This window comes from Miniopterus natalensis, chromosome 3 (genome assembly GCF_054644295.1).
Source record: "Miniopterus natalensis isolate mMinNat1 chromosome 3, mMinNat1.hap1, whole genome shotgun sequence".
Taxonomy (NCBI): Eukaryota; Metazoa; Chordata; class Mammalia; order Chiroptera; family Miniopteridae; genus Miniopterus; species Miniopterus natalensis.
Genome location: NC_142083.1, coordinates 83,601,904 through 83,618,706, shown reverse-complemented (window position 1 = coordinate 83,618,706; position 16,803 = coordinate 83,601,904). Strand labels below are relative to the sequence as shown.

The 16,803-nt window shown below is 42.2% G+C and overlaps 1 protein-coding gene across 2 annotated transcripts in view; it reads left to right on the top strand.

The window, feature by feature from the left end:
- Window positions 1-4,972: 4,972 nt before the first annotated feature.
- The window catches only part of BMERB1 (bMERB domain containing 1), a 133,136-nt gene continuing 121,305 nt past the window's right edge, over window positions 4,973-16,803 (top strand). The window contains exons 1-4 of one of the 2 annotated variants that reach the window (XM_087815646.1): window positions 4,973-5,282; window positions 8,139-8,209; window positions 13,690-13,719; window positions 13,906-14,116. In XM_087815646.1, coding sequence (XP_087671772.1) covers window positions 4,973-5,282; window positions 8,139-8,209; window positions 13,690-13,719; window positions 13,906-14,085 — 591 coding nt within the window. In that variant the 3' untranslated portion in view covers window positions 14,086-14,116. Of the gene's footprint in view, window positions 5,283-8,138; window positions 8,210-13,689; window positions 13,720-13,905; window positions 14,117-16,803 lie in introns of those variants that run through there. The other variant, XM_087815645.1, reaches the window with a different exon arrangement.

Below are 16,803 nucleotides of genomic sequence, written 5' to 3'. Positions count from 1 at the left end.
CAAATATTTTTTCAAAATACCATGTTGCAGGCCCATAATGTCCATGACCATCCCTGTTAAGAAATCTGTTGCCGTGTTTTAATATCTGTTGAGGGCAAGTAGGAAGGGTGGGGAAGTCTTCCAAACTTCTAAACAAGAGCGAAGAACAGATTAAATGTTAACCTCAGTACTTTGTTTCAGCTCCTGCCAACGTTAAAATGGTCTGAAAAGGATTCTATTGATCCAAACACTTTTCACATAAATCTGTGTCAATGTCAAGGGTTTAACATTGCCTAGGTCATAAAGACAGACTTCTTAGGAATGGTTTTTCCACACCAGAGCTGACATGCAATGATTTCGTGACAGAATTGATTAATAGCATTTCTGCTAACAGAAGAAATGAAGGCTCTGGTGGGAAGCAGATTTATATCTTCTTCCCCCAACCACCCCTTCTGACGACTTTCCCCAGTTAAAAGACCCTTTTTAGTTCTCTCCATGTGCACATTCAGATAGAGAGTAACCAGTGGTGGTGCCTCCTACCCTTATTCTCATAATTTCAAGCCCACTCACCTACACCCAAACAAAAAATTTTAAAGAAAATTTGCAGAAAGCATCGCTATTTTTATTGCTCTGTAGCCACAGTCTAAGCAAGGACCTTGTGCTTACTGGGTGCACCCAGCTTCAAATCAAAGCATTCCCTTCCATCAGATGGCTCCTGGAGAAATGAAGAATGAAGGGCTCTGGAATGAAGGGGTGGATGGGTGAAGAAATCAGGAAAGAGGGAGGTGACAAGGAGGAGGACAGTTGCTTCAAATTCCTGCTCTGTGCCCACATCCACAAATCCAACCATGTCTCAGAGCTGATACCGAAGAGGCTGGAGGAACTTCAGTGACCTTTTCGGAGGTGGTGGCCTTAGCTGATTGCTTCTTCCATTCTTGGGAAAACAGACCTGTTGGTCTTGGAGCTTTTAAACATAGTAGCCTTTTGCTTGTCGGTAGACATTTCAATATTAGCAAGAGAAGTTAGATTTTAGACACTCTGGCCTACCTGCCGGCTCTTTTTAAGTCCCAATTCATTTAAATAAAATGAAATGATAATGGTTACAATAAGCTTTGTTGTCATCATTTTAATATATTTTTAATGTGATCCTTCATTATAAATTGAAGCTCAGTGCCCACATGATTACTTATTCCCTGCTGAAAGAGTCGCTAACAAAACTACTCTTGTACATTTTAACACAGCATTCTGTGCTCATTAATCCCCACTGTTCAGGGATATTAATGTCACCCAAATGTGTTGCCTCATGATTGCCAGAGGGCTCTGCATCACAGCTTGTGCAGATAATGAAACATCAATGTAATGAATTAATTTATCTTAGAGCATCTCTTGTTTGAAGGCCATGTGGGTTCTTTAGCATTTGCTTGAGTAATAGATTTTTTTTTTATTGCTTGTAAGAAGAGACAAATAAACAATGTTAAATAAAGACTTTCATGGCTGAAAACTCTTCTGAAAGAAAGGGATGTTGAGCCAAATGCTAGCCAGAAAAAGTCCAGGTCCTGGGACATGCAACCAGAACCACCAACAGCAGAGGGAAGAGATAAGCGTGTCTGCTGTCCTGGAGCTGACAGGTTCTTTTACACATGAAGTTTGGGGAAGAAAGATGTAAGTTGTTTTGAAAGAATTTACATTGGCTACATTTAGGTTAAGCCACTAAGTCTGTGGTAAGTTGTTACAGCAGCAATAGGAAAACAATACAGGGGGATAAAAGTAATAAACAAAGATGCTTTGGTGAGCTAGGAGTCTGCCTAGCTGGGAAGGTGCTATGCTGCTGATTTTGAAGATGGAGAAAGGGGTAATAAAGATTATGACTGAAAACTTAAACTAACATGAGTCTGTGGGAGGAGCTAGGGCTTATGGGAGGGAGTCTTACACTCTACCTCCTGCTACAAGAACTCTATGCATACTGTAAAGCTCTACGGTTTTAATTGTCCCTCTGTTAACCTCCTTTTTGCTTCTATATATATTTCTCCATCTTGGTACACCTTGCAGTGTGTGCACATGGCTTGCCATATCTGTAAGCACTGGGTCACAACCTTTTTCTTTTTGCCCAAATCAATCCTTTTGGCAATGAAACACTTAGTTGATATTATTTTCCAGCTGACAGAGGCCTTCATGGAATGCAGGAAGCCTCGAGGAGTTGGAGAGGCAAGGAATGGATTCTCCTCCAGGGACTCCCGAGGGAATGCAGCCCTGTGGACCCTATTTATTTATATTTTAAAAGAATAGTTTATTGCCCGGCCAGGCATGGCTCAGTGGTTGAGCATCGACCTAGGATCCAGGAGATCAGGGTTCGATTCCCGGTCGGGGCACATGCCCGGGTTGCGGGCAGGCAGCACATCAGTGACTCTCTCTCTCCCTCTCCTTTCCTCTCTCTGAAATCAATAAAGACATGTTTTTTAAAAAATAAAAGAATAGTTTATTGATTTTTAGAGAGGAAAGGAGAAGAGAGATACATCGATGTGAGAACATAACATTGATTGGTTGCCTCCTGCACACCATACCAGCCAGGGCCCCTGTGGACTCATTTGAGAATTCTGACCTCTAAAACTGTAAGACAACAAGTTCATGTTGTTTTAAGCCACTGACTTTGTGGTACAGCAGGAATAGGAAAATAAAACAGGGAGAATATAAGGTATAAACAAACATGCTTTGGTGAGCTAGAGCCTGCCTGGCTGGGAAAACTCTGACAGAAATATTTGCTTGGAACTAGTAGTGGCAAGGACAAGGAGAGGGGAGGGATAGAAATAGACAGAAAGGGTCAAAGAACACAGAAATTGGCAGGTTCCCAAGATTTGAAGAGAATGGGTGTATTAGTTGGCTGGGGCTGCCAGAACAAGCTACCACAGACTAGGTAGGTTAAAAAACGCTGAAGTTGTTTTCTTACAGTTCTGGAGGATAGAAGTCCAAGGTCTAGGTGTCGGCTGGGTTGGTTTCTTCTGAGGCCTTTCTCCCTGGCTGGCAGACTTCTTCCTTCTCATTGCGTCCTCACATGATCTTTCCTCTGTGTATGCTCTGCCTAGGCGTCTCTGTGTGTCCAAATTTCCTTTTACAAGTCAGAGTGGATTAGGGCCCATCCTAAGGTCCTCATTCAAAACTCAATCACCTCTTTAAAGGCCCCATCTCCAAATAGTCACCTGGGGGCTAAGGCTTTAACATATGGATTTGGGGGAGGGGTGGTGGTGGCAGGGAACACAATTCAGCCCGCAACAGTGGGGTTGGCAAATGGAGGAACAGTCTACAAAATAACTGGTTAGTGCCCAGATTGGAGTATAAGACAACGTACGGCAATTCAATGCAATGAAAAGTGATTCAGGCTTGGATGCCACATTGGAAAAAGGACTTTAGTGGAACAACTGCCGATAATTTGAATAAGGTATGTAGGTTAGGTAATAATCGGTGCTTATTTCCTTGTGTGATAATTGTGCTATGGTTATGTAAGATGTCAGTATTGGGGAAGCTTGGGTAAAGAGTATGTGGGAACTCTGTACTGTGGGGGTTTTGAAAGAGTCACCCCAAGATGTGCCTCTGTATGGGGATTGTTTTGAGCTAAAGATAACTTTTGCTTCTCCCTTGACTGCCTAGAAGAACTCTGAATTAGAGGCCTTGGCCATAAGAGATTATCAGAGATAAACTTTTTTGACCTACCTGTATGGCAGGTCAAACCACTCATTACTGAACATGTGTTCTCCCTGCAGTGACCCTCTGAAGCCCCGAGGTGCATTACTTCATCTCTAGCTCAGGGTTTCTTATATACTTCAATCTCCCTTTCTATCGCTGAACCTCTCATGTATGTGGGATCTCTGACTCTCTCATGTATGTGGGGGTTCCCATATATACGTATGTATTAAATTTGGTTATTTTTCTCTTGCCTATCTGTCTCATGTCTATTTGACTATTAGAACAGCCAAAAAATACTTGAGGGTAGGGAAACGCTGCTCCGCCCACACAATGGTTATGTAAGAGGTCAATATTTGGGGAAGCTTGTGTGAAGATATGAGAACTCTGTACTATTTTTGCAACTTTTTAACATTTTATTCTGGAATTACTTATTTCAAAATGAAAAGTTAAAAATTAAAAAATTAAAATAAGGCTAACAAAGAGGAGAGACAGAGAGAATGAGAATGGAACTGGAAGTTACAGTGAAGGAAGAAAAAAAAAAGTGGGGGAGAAAGCAAGGAGAAACTGAGTTCCATGAGGTTAATTATATCTGCTGTTTGGGTCCCCGGTGACCACCTGCTCCTGGGACAGTGCCTGGGAGCTCAGCACACATATAGGGAGGCAATATTCACTGAGTCACAACCTCTATAGATGAGAAGGCAGTAGGCCCATTGAGCTCCACTTCACATTCATGAAAGGCCTCAAATTTTAAATTTTTATTTTGTGTCCTAAGTGCATTGCGTGTGTTGAAAGTGTGAATTCCTTGCATGTAAACATTTAAAATACACTGCCATCTTGGTAACTAAGTTTTAATATCTATTCTTTCTCTCTCTTTCCTTTAAAACCTTTTTTGGGGGGGTGGTGGATATAATTCACATACCATAAAATTCACCATTTTAAAGTGCATTGAATGCTTTTCTGAGCAACCAACGCCCCTGCCCAGTTAGCGGTCACCTAGCAACTCCCCCCACCCCAACGTCACGCCACCGCCCAGCCCCCTGCCCACCACTAGCCTACTTTCTCCCTCCAGGGCTTTTTCTATTCTGCACCTTGCGGGTCCACGGCTCGTGCGCCCTGGAGACCAGCCTCCTTTCGAATGCTCCGCCCGCACAATGGCTGGTGGCCGCGGGATTGGGCAGCACGGCTTGGGTGTGCCCGGGGCGCCCAATCGTGTTGGAGCATCTGGGGGAGGCAGGTGCAGGCGGCGGGCGCGGCCCGGGGAGCCCGCGGCGGGCGCTGTGCGGGCGCGGGCGCGGGCGGGCGCGCGGCGAGCGCCATGGGGGGCTGGTGGCGGGCGCTGTGGCGCGCAGCCGGGCGCCACCCGTGGCCCACTAATGTGCTGATGTACAGCGCGCTCTTCTCTGCAGGCGACGTCCTGCAGCAGCGGCTGAGCGGCCGCCCCGCAGACTGGCGGCAGACGCGGTGCGTGGCCACCGTGGCCGTGACCTTCCTCGCCAACTTCAACTACGCGTGGCAGCGCCTCCTGGAGCGAGCGCTGCCGGGCTACGCGCCGCGCACCGTCCTGGCCAAGGTGCTGTGCGATCAGGCGGTCAGCGGGCCCGTGGCGGTCTCGGCCTTCTACACCGGTGAGATGCTGGGCGGGCGGGGGGCAGGCGCCAGGGCTGGGGATGGAGTCGGGGGGCCAGGGGCCCGGACCCGGGTGTAAGCCTTGGTGGGAGGGATGGGGGAGGGGCGGAGTTCAGGGTCGGGGAGGGATGTGGAGGTGAAGGTGCAAGGGCCCAGGAGTTTGGGGACCCGGGATTAAGGGGTCTAAGAAGAAGTTGGGCGATGGCTGGAGAGGCCAGGGATTAAGGGATCAACGTCCAGTGGGTTAATGATCTAGGGGGCCAGGAGCGCAGTTGAGATTCTAGGGCTGTGCCTAGTCCGAGGCTGGAGATTTCAGGGGGTGTGGGAAATAGGTTGGAACGAGGGGAGGCAGGGCTGGGGTCCATCCCCCCCCCCAGAAAAAGGTCCATGTAGTGTGGGGGAGACCCCAGCTCGTTGTCATAGCAGCTGCAACCCCGCTGACCTAGTTGTAGGTCAGCCAGCCTCCTCCTGGGAAAATCCAGGGGGCCTCCATTCCACTGGTGGACATTTCTTTCCAATACACCAACAAAACCATGAGGGGACCATGGGGCCATTGTGGGTGGCACCTGAGATCAGGCCAGGTTTCCTGGAAAATTCACCCTCAGGGCCCTAGCCTTGCTTTAGTAAGCTTTTCCTGCTGGAAGAGGTGGTCCCATCCTCACATCCAAAGCCACAGAAAATGTGAGGGGACCCCTACCATAGAGGACTCTGTATTTGTGAGGGTTCTGGGAGCTCCCTCAGAAAACCCGTGGTCTGAGCACCTGACTTTGGGGGACCTTGCTCAGGGCCCTAAATACCAAAAACAATTTCCACAGCCTGGAAGGTAGTGGGAAGGGGAGGGCCACCCATACCCTAAGGAAATCCAAGAGTCCTGGGCTTGGCCTTGGCATTGGGGATCACAGAGCACCCCAAGACGGTCTACTTGTCAGTGGCTATTGGTACCATCTAAATGGGGTTGAGGTGGTCAAGTTACCACCTTGAAGAAACCTACACTGCTCCACAGATCTTATTTGGGGGGAGGGCAGATTCCGTGCCTTTCCTCACAAACCCCACAGAAAACCTGAAGGACAGGACTGCTTGATATAGTCCCAGCCAACCACGTGGCCCATGGGGTCAGGGGAATGGAGAACCTGAGAGCAGGGACCCCCTGATTTGTCAGATATGTGTCTGTTCCCAGGGCGTGACTTCCTGGCCAGATTTGCAAACTGGTTCATCATGCCTGTCACTAGTAGCCTTGTACACCGGTGAAGGGTTTGGGAGCCAGGGGCTGGGAGTTTGGGAATCAGATTCCCATTTAATCCTTAAACGACCCAGTGAGGCAGGTACTCTTGTTTTTCCCACGGTACAGATGAGGAAACCAAGACTCAACAGGGTTTAAGTGACTTGCCCCAAGACCACACAATTCATGCTGTGTTCTTAGCCTCAGTGAGTGTTGTCAGTATGCCTGAAACCCAAACACTTCAGTAACAGTGCTTGGGGAGGCCTATGGTTCAGGCCCAAGGCCCCTGAAACAGTCCTGCCCAGTTCCTTCTTTGTTTTGCTTTCAGATTTTTGGCCCAGTTTCCCTCTCCTCCTGTTAAAATTAAGGGGGGAAGGTAGGACCATGCAGGCACTTCCACCTGGGAAATTGCCTGTATCAGATGACCCTTTGTGCCTTGGGAGCTTGAGTAGAGATTAAGAGGCCTGGCTTGGAATCCACACCTGGGCTGGTCTTGGACCACTATTAACCTCCCTGAACTCTTTTCCTTCTCTGAAACTCTGTAATCCTCAGCTGATGGTTAGGATGGTCAAGTGTTACGAGGGTCAAATGAAAAAAAAAGCACATAAACTGCTTAGCACTTAATTAGTGCTGGTTAAGTGGAATGAGGTGTTACCAATATTCCAGCTGGGTTTTCTGATGAGTCCTGTTCTAAGAATCCCCTGCAAAGTGACTGCAAATATTTTATTTCCCCTTCCTCCTAATTGGAGTTGGGGGAGAATTTTTAAAGCACTCATTTTTACACCCTTCCTTAAATAGGAGGTTTTTTGTTTTTTTTTTAACCATCACCCAAGGATATTTTTTCCATTGCTTTTCAGAGAGAGTGGAAGGGAAAGGGAGAGAGAGAGGGAGAGAGAAACATCGATGTGAGAGAGACACACTGATTGCTTGCCTCCTGCACTCGTCCTGACTAGGGTGGGGGACAAGCCTGTAACTGAGGTATGTGCCCTTGGCCGGAATCGAACCTGGGACCCTTCAGTCCGAGGGCTGATGTTCTGACCACTGAAGGGCTGTTTTGTCCTGCTAGGAGGGTTTTTATCATCAAGGGTTTTTATCCTGCTCCCTGAATTTCTTTTCAGAGTTGTTGAACATCAAAGTTTTCAAAATGTTTTTAGGAAGGCTGAATTGGTGTCCTGCGTTTCAATTCTGATTAAAAAGCCTCTTTCTTTGGTGGGAAACTTGTAGTTACCAGAATACCCAGGGTCCGGTCCATCAGCCTTTTTTTTTTAAAACAGGTAATTAAGTTTTAAAAATTTTAAGCATTTCACAAAAAATTTGAAAAGGAGAGAAGAAAAGTCATTAATAGTCTCATTATCCTAATACTGCTGTTTGTATCACTTTTCTTAGTTTAAAAAAAATCATTCACCTATAACTTTTATACCCTACTCTTCTCACTTCATATTTATAATTCTTTAAAAAATTTATCTAGTTTTAGAATGGAGATTATATCTTGTTTTCTGTGTTGAGCCAGAAGGGACATGCTGAGTGAGTGGTAGTGGTGGCTACTTTACATATTGAAATAGGAAACTTGAACTGTTACACAGTATTCTTTCTACTGAATCTTTAAAAAAAATTTTAATTGTGTTTTTGCAAATAGGTATGAGTATTCTCCAGGGAAAGGAAGACATATTTTTGGACCTGAAACAGAAATTCTGGAATACATATAAGGTAAGACAGACTTTTGAAAATGCAACCAAGATGTTTTTTGTACATTTTTAACATTAAGTACATTTTAATAAAAATATTCTTAAATTAGGGCTATAGTTGGTTGGCACCAGGATACAATATTTTGACAGAGAAATGTTACATTTATTTTGATAGATGAATCAAATGAAAAGAAGCTTTAAGAGTATCTATACATGAGTGTCTCTGAATTATAGTCAGTGTTCACAATGATTTCTGATGTTCTTATATTTACTCTTACTTGTGGTTATAATTTAGGGAATTTCAGAACCAAAGAGGTTATTGCAAAAAGGATAGAAGGTGAATGGAATCATTCCCACATTCAGAGCCAAGGTTTCCAGGTGTGCATTCTGCTGAGTCCCTGTGAAAGAAACCTTCTTAATGTTATAAAGGTATTTGCAGAGAAAGATTATATTTCCCTGTTGTATTGTTTGCTCAATACAAACATAAACAATCCAGTCTGACAAATATTTATTAATTAACTCAATGAAGATGGGTAGGGTCTGTAAGACCTGGGCAAAATCAGGGATGCTTTCCATCTCTGGCCTAGAACATCTTTGATTCTATTCATTACAATGAGGTGAATTTTTAGGATTACAGAATATACACAGGCTGGTCTAGGGCTTCACATGTACTTAATTCCCTATCAAGAACAGTGGCAAGCCACACCTAGCAATCGCCTGCACTGCTTCTAGCATCTTCTATTGAATGATACCAATCCCCAGAACCAGCATCACCCACTTGATGGCTGGAGGCAGATGACAGGAAGGATTGAAGCCACATGCTCTCCCTGAGCTCCTATGCTCAAGGACAGTTCTTTCTTCTTTCATGGGGGGAAGAGTATGCGGGACTCTTATTACTTCTCTTAGGGTAGAAGTTGTGGGCCCATGGTGACATCTAAATGTGATTTTCTTCTGTTTTATTTCGGAAAAAAGGAACACGTTTTCCCATGATGTCATAGATTCTATGGAGAGATGTACATCAAACATTTATAAAAGGAGCAAGCAAGCAGAATTGTGAAAGAAAGGGGCTTTTGGCAGGGATTTGCAGATGTTTCAGATTCTCCTCCCTTAATGAAGACATACAGGTTGCCTTTTTTGCATGCTGAATGCCATACCAAGGATCTTGAACTCCAGAAACAGTAGTGGCAAGAGAAACCAAGTGTAACCAAGATCACATAAGAAATAATGAAGGAGTGAGAATAGGAATGATTTGGGAAATATTTAGGAGGTAAAATTGGTAGATCTGGTTTATCGGAAATTGGGGTTATGGGCAAGGACACATCTAGGATGACTCACAGGTTTCTGACTTAAGTAACTTGAGATAGGACATAGAGGACAGTGAGCCAATTTGAGAAACAAGACAGATGAGTCCAGTATAGGAAATGTTGAATTCCAGATGCTTTTAGGATATTCAAAGGGAGATGTCCAGATGCACAGAGAGCTCAGAGCTAGAGATATTAGCTATGGAGGAAAAGGGGCTAAAATCAGGCTTTTGATTGAAGCTTGGTCAATGAAAGTAAGAGCACAGAAGAAAAGAAGCACCCAAAAGTAATCTGTCACAAAAGACTCTCATAGCCCAAGGGATATGTGAGAGTAGAATTGGTTCTTTGTTGCTCAGAAATTATCCGCCCCAGTCCAATCTAAGTTCTTTCGATGAAGGTGGGAAGGACATCTCTAGTTTATTTGTTGTTTACATGTAAGTAGTACTTGAGTTTTGTGTGTGGATGTGTGTGGCTGTTTTTTGTTTTCGTTTTTGGTGGGGTTTTTTGCACAGATGGTATGCAATTTCTGTCCCACGTTTCAGCTGCAACGTGGCAGTTCAGATATATTATCTCTTAGAAATATATCTGATATTACATTCTTCTCTTTTATATAGTTTTAAAAAAACTTTAATATGGAAATAATTTCAAACTTACAGAAAAGTAACAACAACAGGTCAAAGTATACCCGTGTGGGTGGCCTGAATGGTGAACCAGGTCACGTCTGCATGTGGGGAGCTCAGCCTTCCTGAAGAGGGAGGTACCCAGTTCCAGTCACCAGGGTCTCTGGTCCTCCTTAGACAGCTTATCCCAGAGGTTCTACCAATGACACCAACAGACACGTGCACCTTGTCCAGATCTGGACCCCTTGGGCCTTGGCTGACCCTTTCCTGGCTCCTCTGTGGAATCTCGTGTGAGTCTTCGACAGCATCTACTATGTGCCCACACCAATACCATGCCACAGCTGAGGATTTGGAAATGAACTTGAACTCCTGCCTAGTGGAGGTTCACCATCGGGCGGAAGAGACCTGCCTGTAAAAAGAGAACTTGCCTCTCAAATATTTGATGGGAAGTTAACACCGCCTTTGTTTGCTCTGACACTGTGCAAAACACTCCTCGAAACATTTATGTCTGAGGCCACCTCAGGGGTCCAGGAACTTGCCCTTTGAGAGGCGGTTCTGTCCACCCATAGGCTCCTGACCCAGCCTCATCTCATGCCTCCCTCTCCCTGCTCTGTGCCTCAACACTTTTGAATTTTTTCAGAAACTGGAACATGACAGCCTCTTCCCGCCCCAGCCTTTCCCAGACTCACACTGCCCCTTCCTTCCTACCTTTACTAGACACCATTTCCTAAGGAAGCCTTTTCTGACTACTTGTGCCCATTGTCAAGTTTCCTAACCATTGGAATTGCCTTGTTGAACTTCTCACAGTTGTAATAAATCACTTATTTATGTGAAAAAATATCCACATGCCCTTTACCCAAATTCACCTATTAACATTTTGCCCCATTTATTATTTGCTTCATCCATCCATCCATCCATCCATCCATCCATCCATCCATCCATCCATCCATCCATCCATCTTTCTATCTAATGTTTTTCTGAATCATTGAGTGAGTTACACACAGAATTACCATTTACCCCTAGATACTCAGGTATCTATTTTCTAAGAATAAAGATGTTCTCATATAACCACAACACAGTTATCAATTTTGATAAATTTAACAGTGATAATAATCCTTTTATACCATCTACTATCCATATTCCATTTTTGTCAATTGACCATCTAATGGCCTTTATAGCATTTCTTTTATTTTTTTAAAATATGTTTTTATTGATTTTGAGAGAGAGAGGAAGGGAGAGGGATAGAGCAATAGAAATATCGATGAGAGAGAAACATCTTGTCCCCTCCACACACACACTGGGGTTTGAGCCCTTAACTCTGATATATGCCCTGACCAGGAATGGAATCATGATCTCCTTGTTCCTAGGTTGATGCTCAACCACTGAGCCACACAGCCGGGCTATAGCATTTCTTTTCCTTCCAGTACAGGATCCAGTCTAGGACCAGGTAGTACATTAAGTTCTTATCTCTCTTTATTCCCCATTAATTGGGGATATTTTCTTAGCCCTTTTAAAATCTATTACGACACATAATTTTAAAGAATATAGCCCTCCTCTCATTAAAAACACATACATGCAAAGCATTTGCTTTTTGGGGGTGTTGTCTGTCGCTTCCTCATGGTTGGATGAAGGTGATACATTCCTGGCCGGAACACTCCATCCGTGGTTATCACAGCAGAAGGTGCACGATGTCCTTCTGCCTCTGACTGGAGATGTCAAGAGGTCTGGTTTTTCCACTGTCTACTTACTATTTTCCCCCTTGAAATGAGTAAGCCATCTGTAGGCACTTTAAGACCATGCAAATAAATATTCAGCTCCCCATCAGAATATTCCACTCCACCCCCAGGTTTGGCACCCCGATTCTGCCCAAACCAGCCTTTGCTGTTGTGATGGTTGGCAAATGATGCATTTCCAGCCCCAGCACTGGTCCCACACTCACCGGGTGGTGCTCAGCAATCTGTAAACAAATGCCCGCTCTTCTATCCCAGTTAATTATTCACTTATTTCTCTAGTATCGGGAAAGACTCAGGGATTCTCATTGTTTTTCAGTGACTTACAATTCATTACTGTGTGCAGTTATTTTTGGTGCTTAAGTGTCCTAGATTTGACCAGTGAGAGCCCCTTCAAGCGGGTTCCTATGTTCTAGTGACCTCCCCCATTGTTTTGTTGTTGTTTTTCTTACCAGAGGATATGTGCTTTTTTCTAAAATTTATTTTAGAGAGAGAGAGAAACACCGATGTGAGGAACATTCATCCTCCTGGACATGCCCCCAATCGGAGATCGAACCCACAACCGTTTGGTGTCCTGGACGACGCTTAACCAACTGAGCCACCAGGCCAGGGCCCCCCATTAAAAACAACAACACTTCCTTACTTTCATAACCAGATGGCCCAGGCTTATCTTATATCTTTACCTGCCCTGCCCCAGCCCTGCAATCAGCTGTTTCTCTGAGGAGTCCTTTTCCTGTTCAGTGGGGAGTGGGGAGACCAGGACCTATGTCCTAGGTGATGTTTTGTTGTGAAGGAAAAAAATTGCCGTAAGAAGGAAAGCCATGCTTGGATGAGTTTACTCTTCTGATCCTTTTTGCCAAAGTAGTAAATTCTTAAGTGAGTATATATTTAAATAGTTTTTATTGCACTGGTTTATTGTAGAAGCTTTAGGAAATAAAATTTAGTAAAATAAAAAAGAAAATAATACCACCTTCATATTACTAGTGTAATACTACTTTTAAAGACTATTTTTAAAGCCTCTAGCTTTTTTTTAAAAATATAATTTATATACCAAGATTTCCTTGTTTGAAAAAATCCATAATGATGACCTTTTTTTTTTGTCAGAAGGCACAGGTTAAAGCCTGTTAAATCTATCTTGAAATATTTTGTAAAAAACAAAAATGTCAGCTTAACTTATTCTATAGCATGAAATAGTAAAATACATTATTAGCAAATCATTCCATAAAGAATAGGTTTGGCCCAGCCGGGCGTGGCTCAGCGGTTGACCATCGACCTAGGATCCAGGAGATCGAGATTCAATTCCCGGTCAGGGCACATGCCGGGGTTTCGGGCTTGATCCCCAGTGGGGGGCGTGCAGGAGGCAGCCAATCAATGACTCTCTCATCATTGATGTTTCTCTCTCTCTCCCTCTCCCTTCCTCTCTCTGAAATCAATAAAGACATATTTAAAAAAAAAAAAAAAGAATAGGTTTGGTATAGTTTTAAAAATTTATTGATGATCCTTTTATAAATATATTCCTGTATTATTTGCTTGGGCTAACAGGAAAATTGCAGTATGTAAATATATGTTGTTATTTTTAAAGCAGTTGTCTAACAGAATTGATACTGATTCTGGTAGACTTTTCATTCTGAATGTCAATATAACTAGTATAAATGTCTTGTACCTAACAGCTCTTTCCACAACTCCCCACCTCTTCCACTCAAGGGACCGTAAGAAGTCTAATTTAATTGGCTTAGTCTGAAATATAATACCACTTCTGCACTCTACCTGCCTGGTATTTCTTAATCTTTTATAGAATGAACTGCGTGATTAAAAGGCATTCTAATACATTTTTTTATTTTTTTATTCCAGAGTGGTCTGATATACTGGCCTTTTGTACAGGTGAGGTTTTTTGTTTGTTTGTTTGTTTGTTTAATTCTTATAAGACTTTATTTGAGCCAAACTGATGACATATGCCTGGGAGCAAGACCTCCAATGCTCCCTGGACAGGCGAGCTTTGCTGACTCAGAATGCTGACTCCTGGCCTGGGTTTGCACAGCGCCCTAACACTCTCTCTTTCTATTACAGCTGATCAACTTCAGCCTTGTCCCTGTTCAGTGGAGAACAGTTTACACTGGACTCCATAGTTTTCTGTGGGCCACCTTCCTTTGCTATTCACAACAGAGTGGCGATGGCACATCAACGTCAGTTTTCGCTTTCCTTCATCAAAAGGAGGCCAACGCAGTTGAAAGTCCCCAGGAGAAATGAAAAGTCAAGGATTCCTTGAAAGTGACCATATTTTTCCTTAACTGCAGTGAGTTGCCTGCCGATAAAATATTCTACTTGCCTGCAGTCATGTGCTTCATTTGGAAGAATTACTATTCCTTAGACCCACTTTTTTAATTATCAAGAAGCACTTTAAATTTTATCCCCCCCCCCCATTCTAGCCTGAAAGTATTACTTCTCTAATATTTTCACTCCTTTAATACTTTGGTAAAAACCAATACCAGTGGCAGAATGGCATTTTATAATAGTTACTATTTCTATTCTAATATTTTAATGCCATTTAATTATATTTAATGTATTTAATTATTAATGTCATTTAAGGAAACTGCTTTGATTGTATGCATCTCTTTTCTAACATCTCAGGTTTTTCTTGAACACTTTTGGATCTGACTTCCTGAACAGTTTTGGATCTGACTACCTTTTACACCAAAAATAGCCCTTAATAGTAAATTTCTATTTACATAGAACTCAATCAAAGTCAAGATTGAATAACCAGATTTCCCCCCACCCCAATATTATATAATTATTTTTTACTGATACTAAAGTTCTACAAGTATATTTTATATCATAAAAAAGAAGTGTGTGATTGGTGTGTCCTGGATAGAATATATTTCACTGACATCTTCTATTTTTGTAATTTCTAAGTTAAGTACTTTTTAGCTAATGTTTTTTAGTTTTGAGCATACTCAGTACCCCATTTCCCAGACATACAAAATTTGACTTCTTAAAGAAATACACTGAGTGAAGTTTCTGAAAAAAAACAAAAAAACAAAAACAAAAAAAAACCACACACAAAAAACCAACAATAAAAAACAAAACAAAACAACAACAACAAAACACACACAACAAAACCAAACAACCAAAACCCCCGAAAAACCCTCCAAAGCCCCCCCACCCCAATTTTTCTTCTTGGAAGTATAAACTCTATTTCATATGTTTCCAGGAAAAAGTTACCCTAAATTTCATGCTGTTATATTTTTTTAAATCAATGCTTTAAACTAAATTTTTATAAGTAGTCATTAAGATAGGTAAGAGAAACTTGATCCAGTCTTTCAGATTTACTGTTTGTTTCACTTCAAAACAAGTGGGTTTAAAAATTATATGACCATCTCAAGAAGTGTCATCAAACTTAGAACCGAGCCACAATTCTATTGCTTCCAATGGAGTGGTGCACAAACTTAAGATGTGAAACACTGAAGTGTTAATAAATTTATCTTGAGAATTTATATTTAAGATTAATTTAAGAATATATACTTAAAATTTTTAAGCATATAATTTGTAATATAAATTTATATAGTCATAACTATATAACTTTTAAGTATGTGCTTTATTTTAATTTTATTTTACATTATTGGGACAATGTAGGAAATTTCTAGATACTTTAATTTAAAATAAAATAACATGAATGCACCTTGAGAATATTATGCTAAGTGGAATAAGTTAGTCAGAAAAAGCTGAGAGCCATATGACTTCGTTTATACGTGGGATATAAAACTGAAACTCATAGACACAGACGACAGTATGGTGGTTACCAGAGGGAAGGGGGTGGAGGGGAGTAAAGGGTAAAGGGGACCAAATATATGGTGATGGAGGATGACTTGACTTTGGGGAATGGGCACACAGTGCAATATACCGATCATGTATTATAGAAATGTACACTTGAAACCTGTATGATCTTATTAACCAATGTCACCACAATAAATTTAATAAAAGTAAAATAATTTGTTATTTGCATTGTTTTAAAAGTAGTTAATGCCACAGAAAAGCTATTTCACAATACATAAGACAAATTTTGTCATTAAAATGTATATGTAGAGCAGCTATAGTAAGTACTACCTGTAATCTTTTAGCTGAACTTCAGCATTACTTTTATGATGGAAGAATAGTGTTTGTATTTTGTACAAAGCAACTGGGAAAACAGACCTTGTTTATACTGTCAAGGAGAAAAAAGCTTATTATTCTTCAAGGAGTATGATAATCTTTACTCAATAATGTGCTACTCTGTGCTATAGAAAATATATAGCATGTATTGTCTGAATTTTTGCAGATACTTTCAAATTTTTTTTTTTTAATATATCTTTATTGACTTCAGAGAGAAGAAAGGAGAGAGAGAGAAAGAGATAGAAACATCAATGATGAGAGAGTCATTGATCGAGCCCGCAACCTGGGCATGTGCCCTGCCCGGGAATCGAACCCCGATCGCCTGGATCCCAGGTCGACGCTCAACCACTGAGCCACGCCCAGCCGGGCGATACTTTCAATTTTTAATGCAAGCATACTTTTGTGTTTTTGTGTGAGGAAGTGAACATATTCCAAATAATGCAATGTTTGTCTGTTTTAAAATGCTGCCATTCTTGGTAAAACACACTCTAGACATTCTAGAACCAGGCAGGCGGCCCCCGTTCTTCCCTCAGATTACCCTGTTCCATAAGGTTTCTTTAACTTGGTTGTGTGTTGCCCTACCATGTTCTTGCCCTATGTTTGTTCAGGCAAAGGCAAAACCTATCATTTCTTTCCCTTAATTCAGTTGAGATAGACTGGATTTTCAAAGCAACTTTACCTAGTATGTGTAGAAAACAAAAGGGAAATTTGAGGATGCCAAAAGAATGTCTTTAAAAAAAGCTTACAGAGTATGGATTTCTGATCCTCTCATAGTTAGCTTGAACCCAGGGATCACAAATCCTGTCCTAGGTCCAGGCA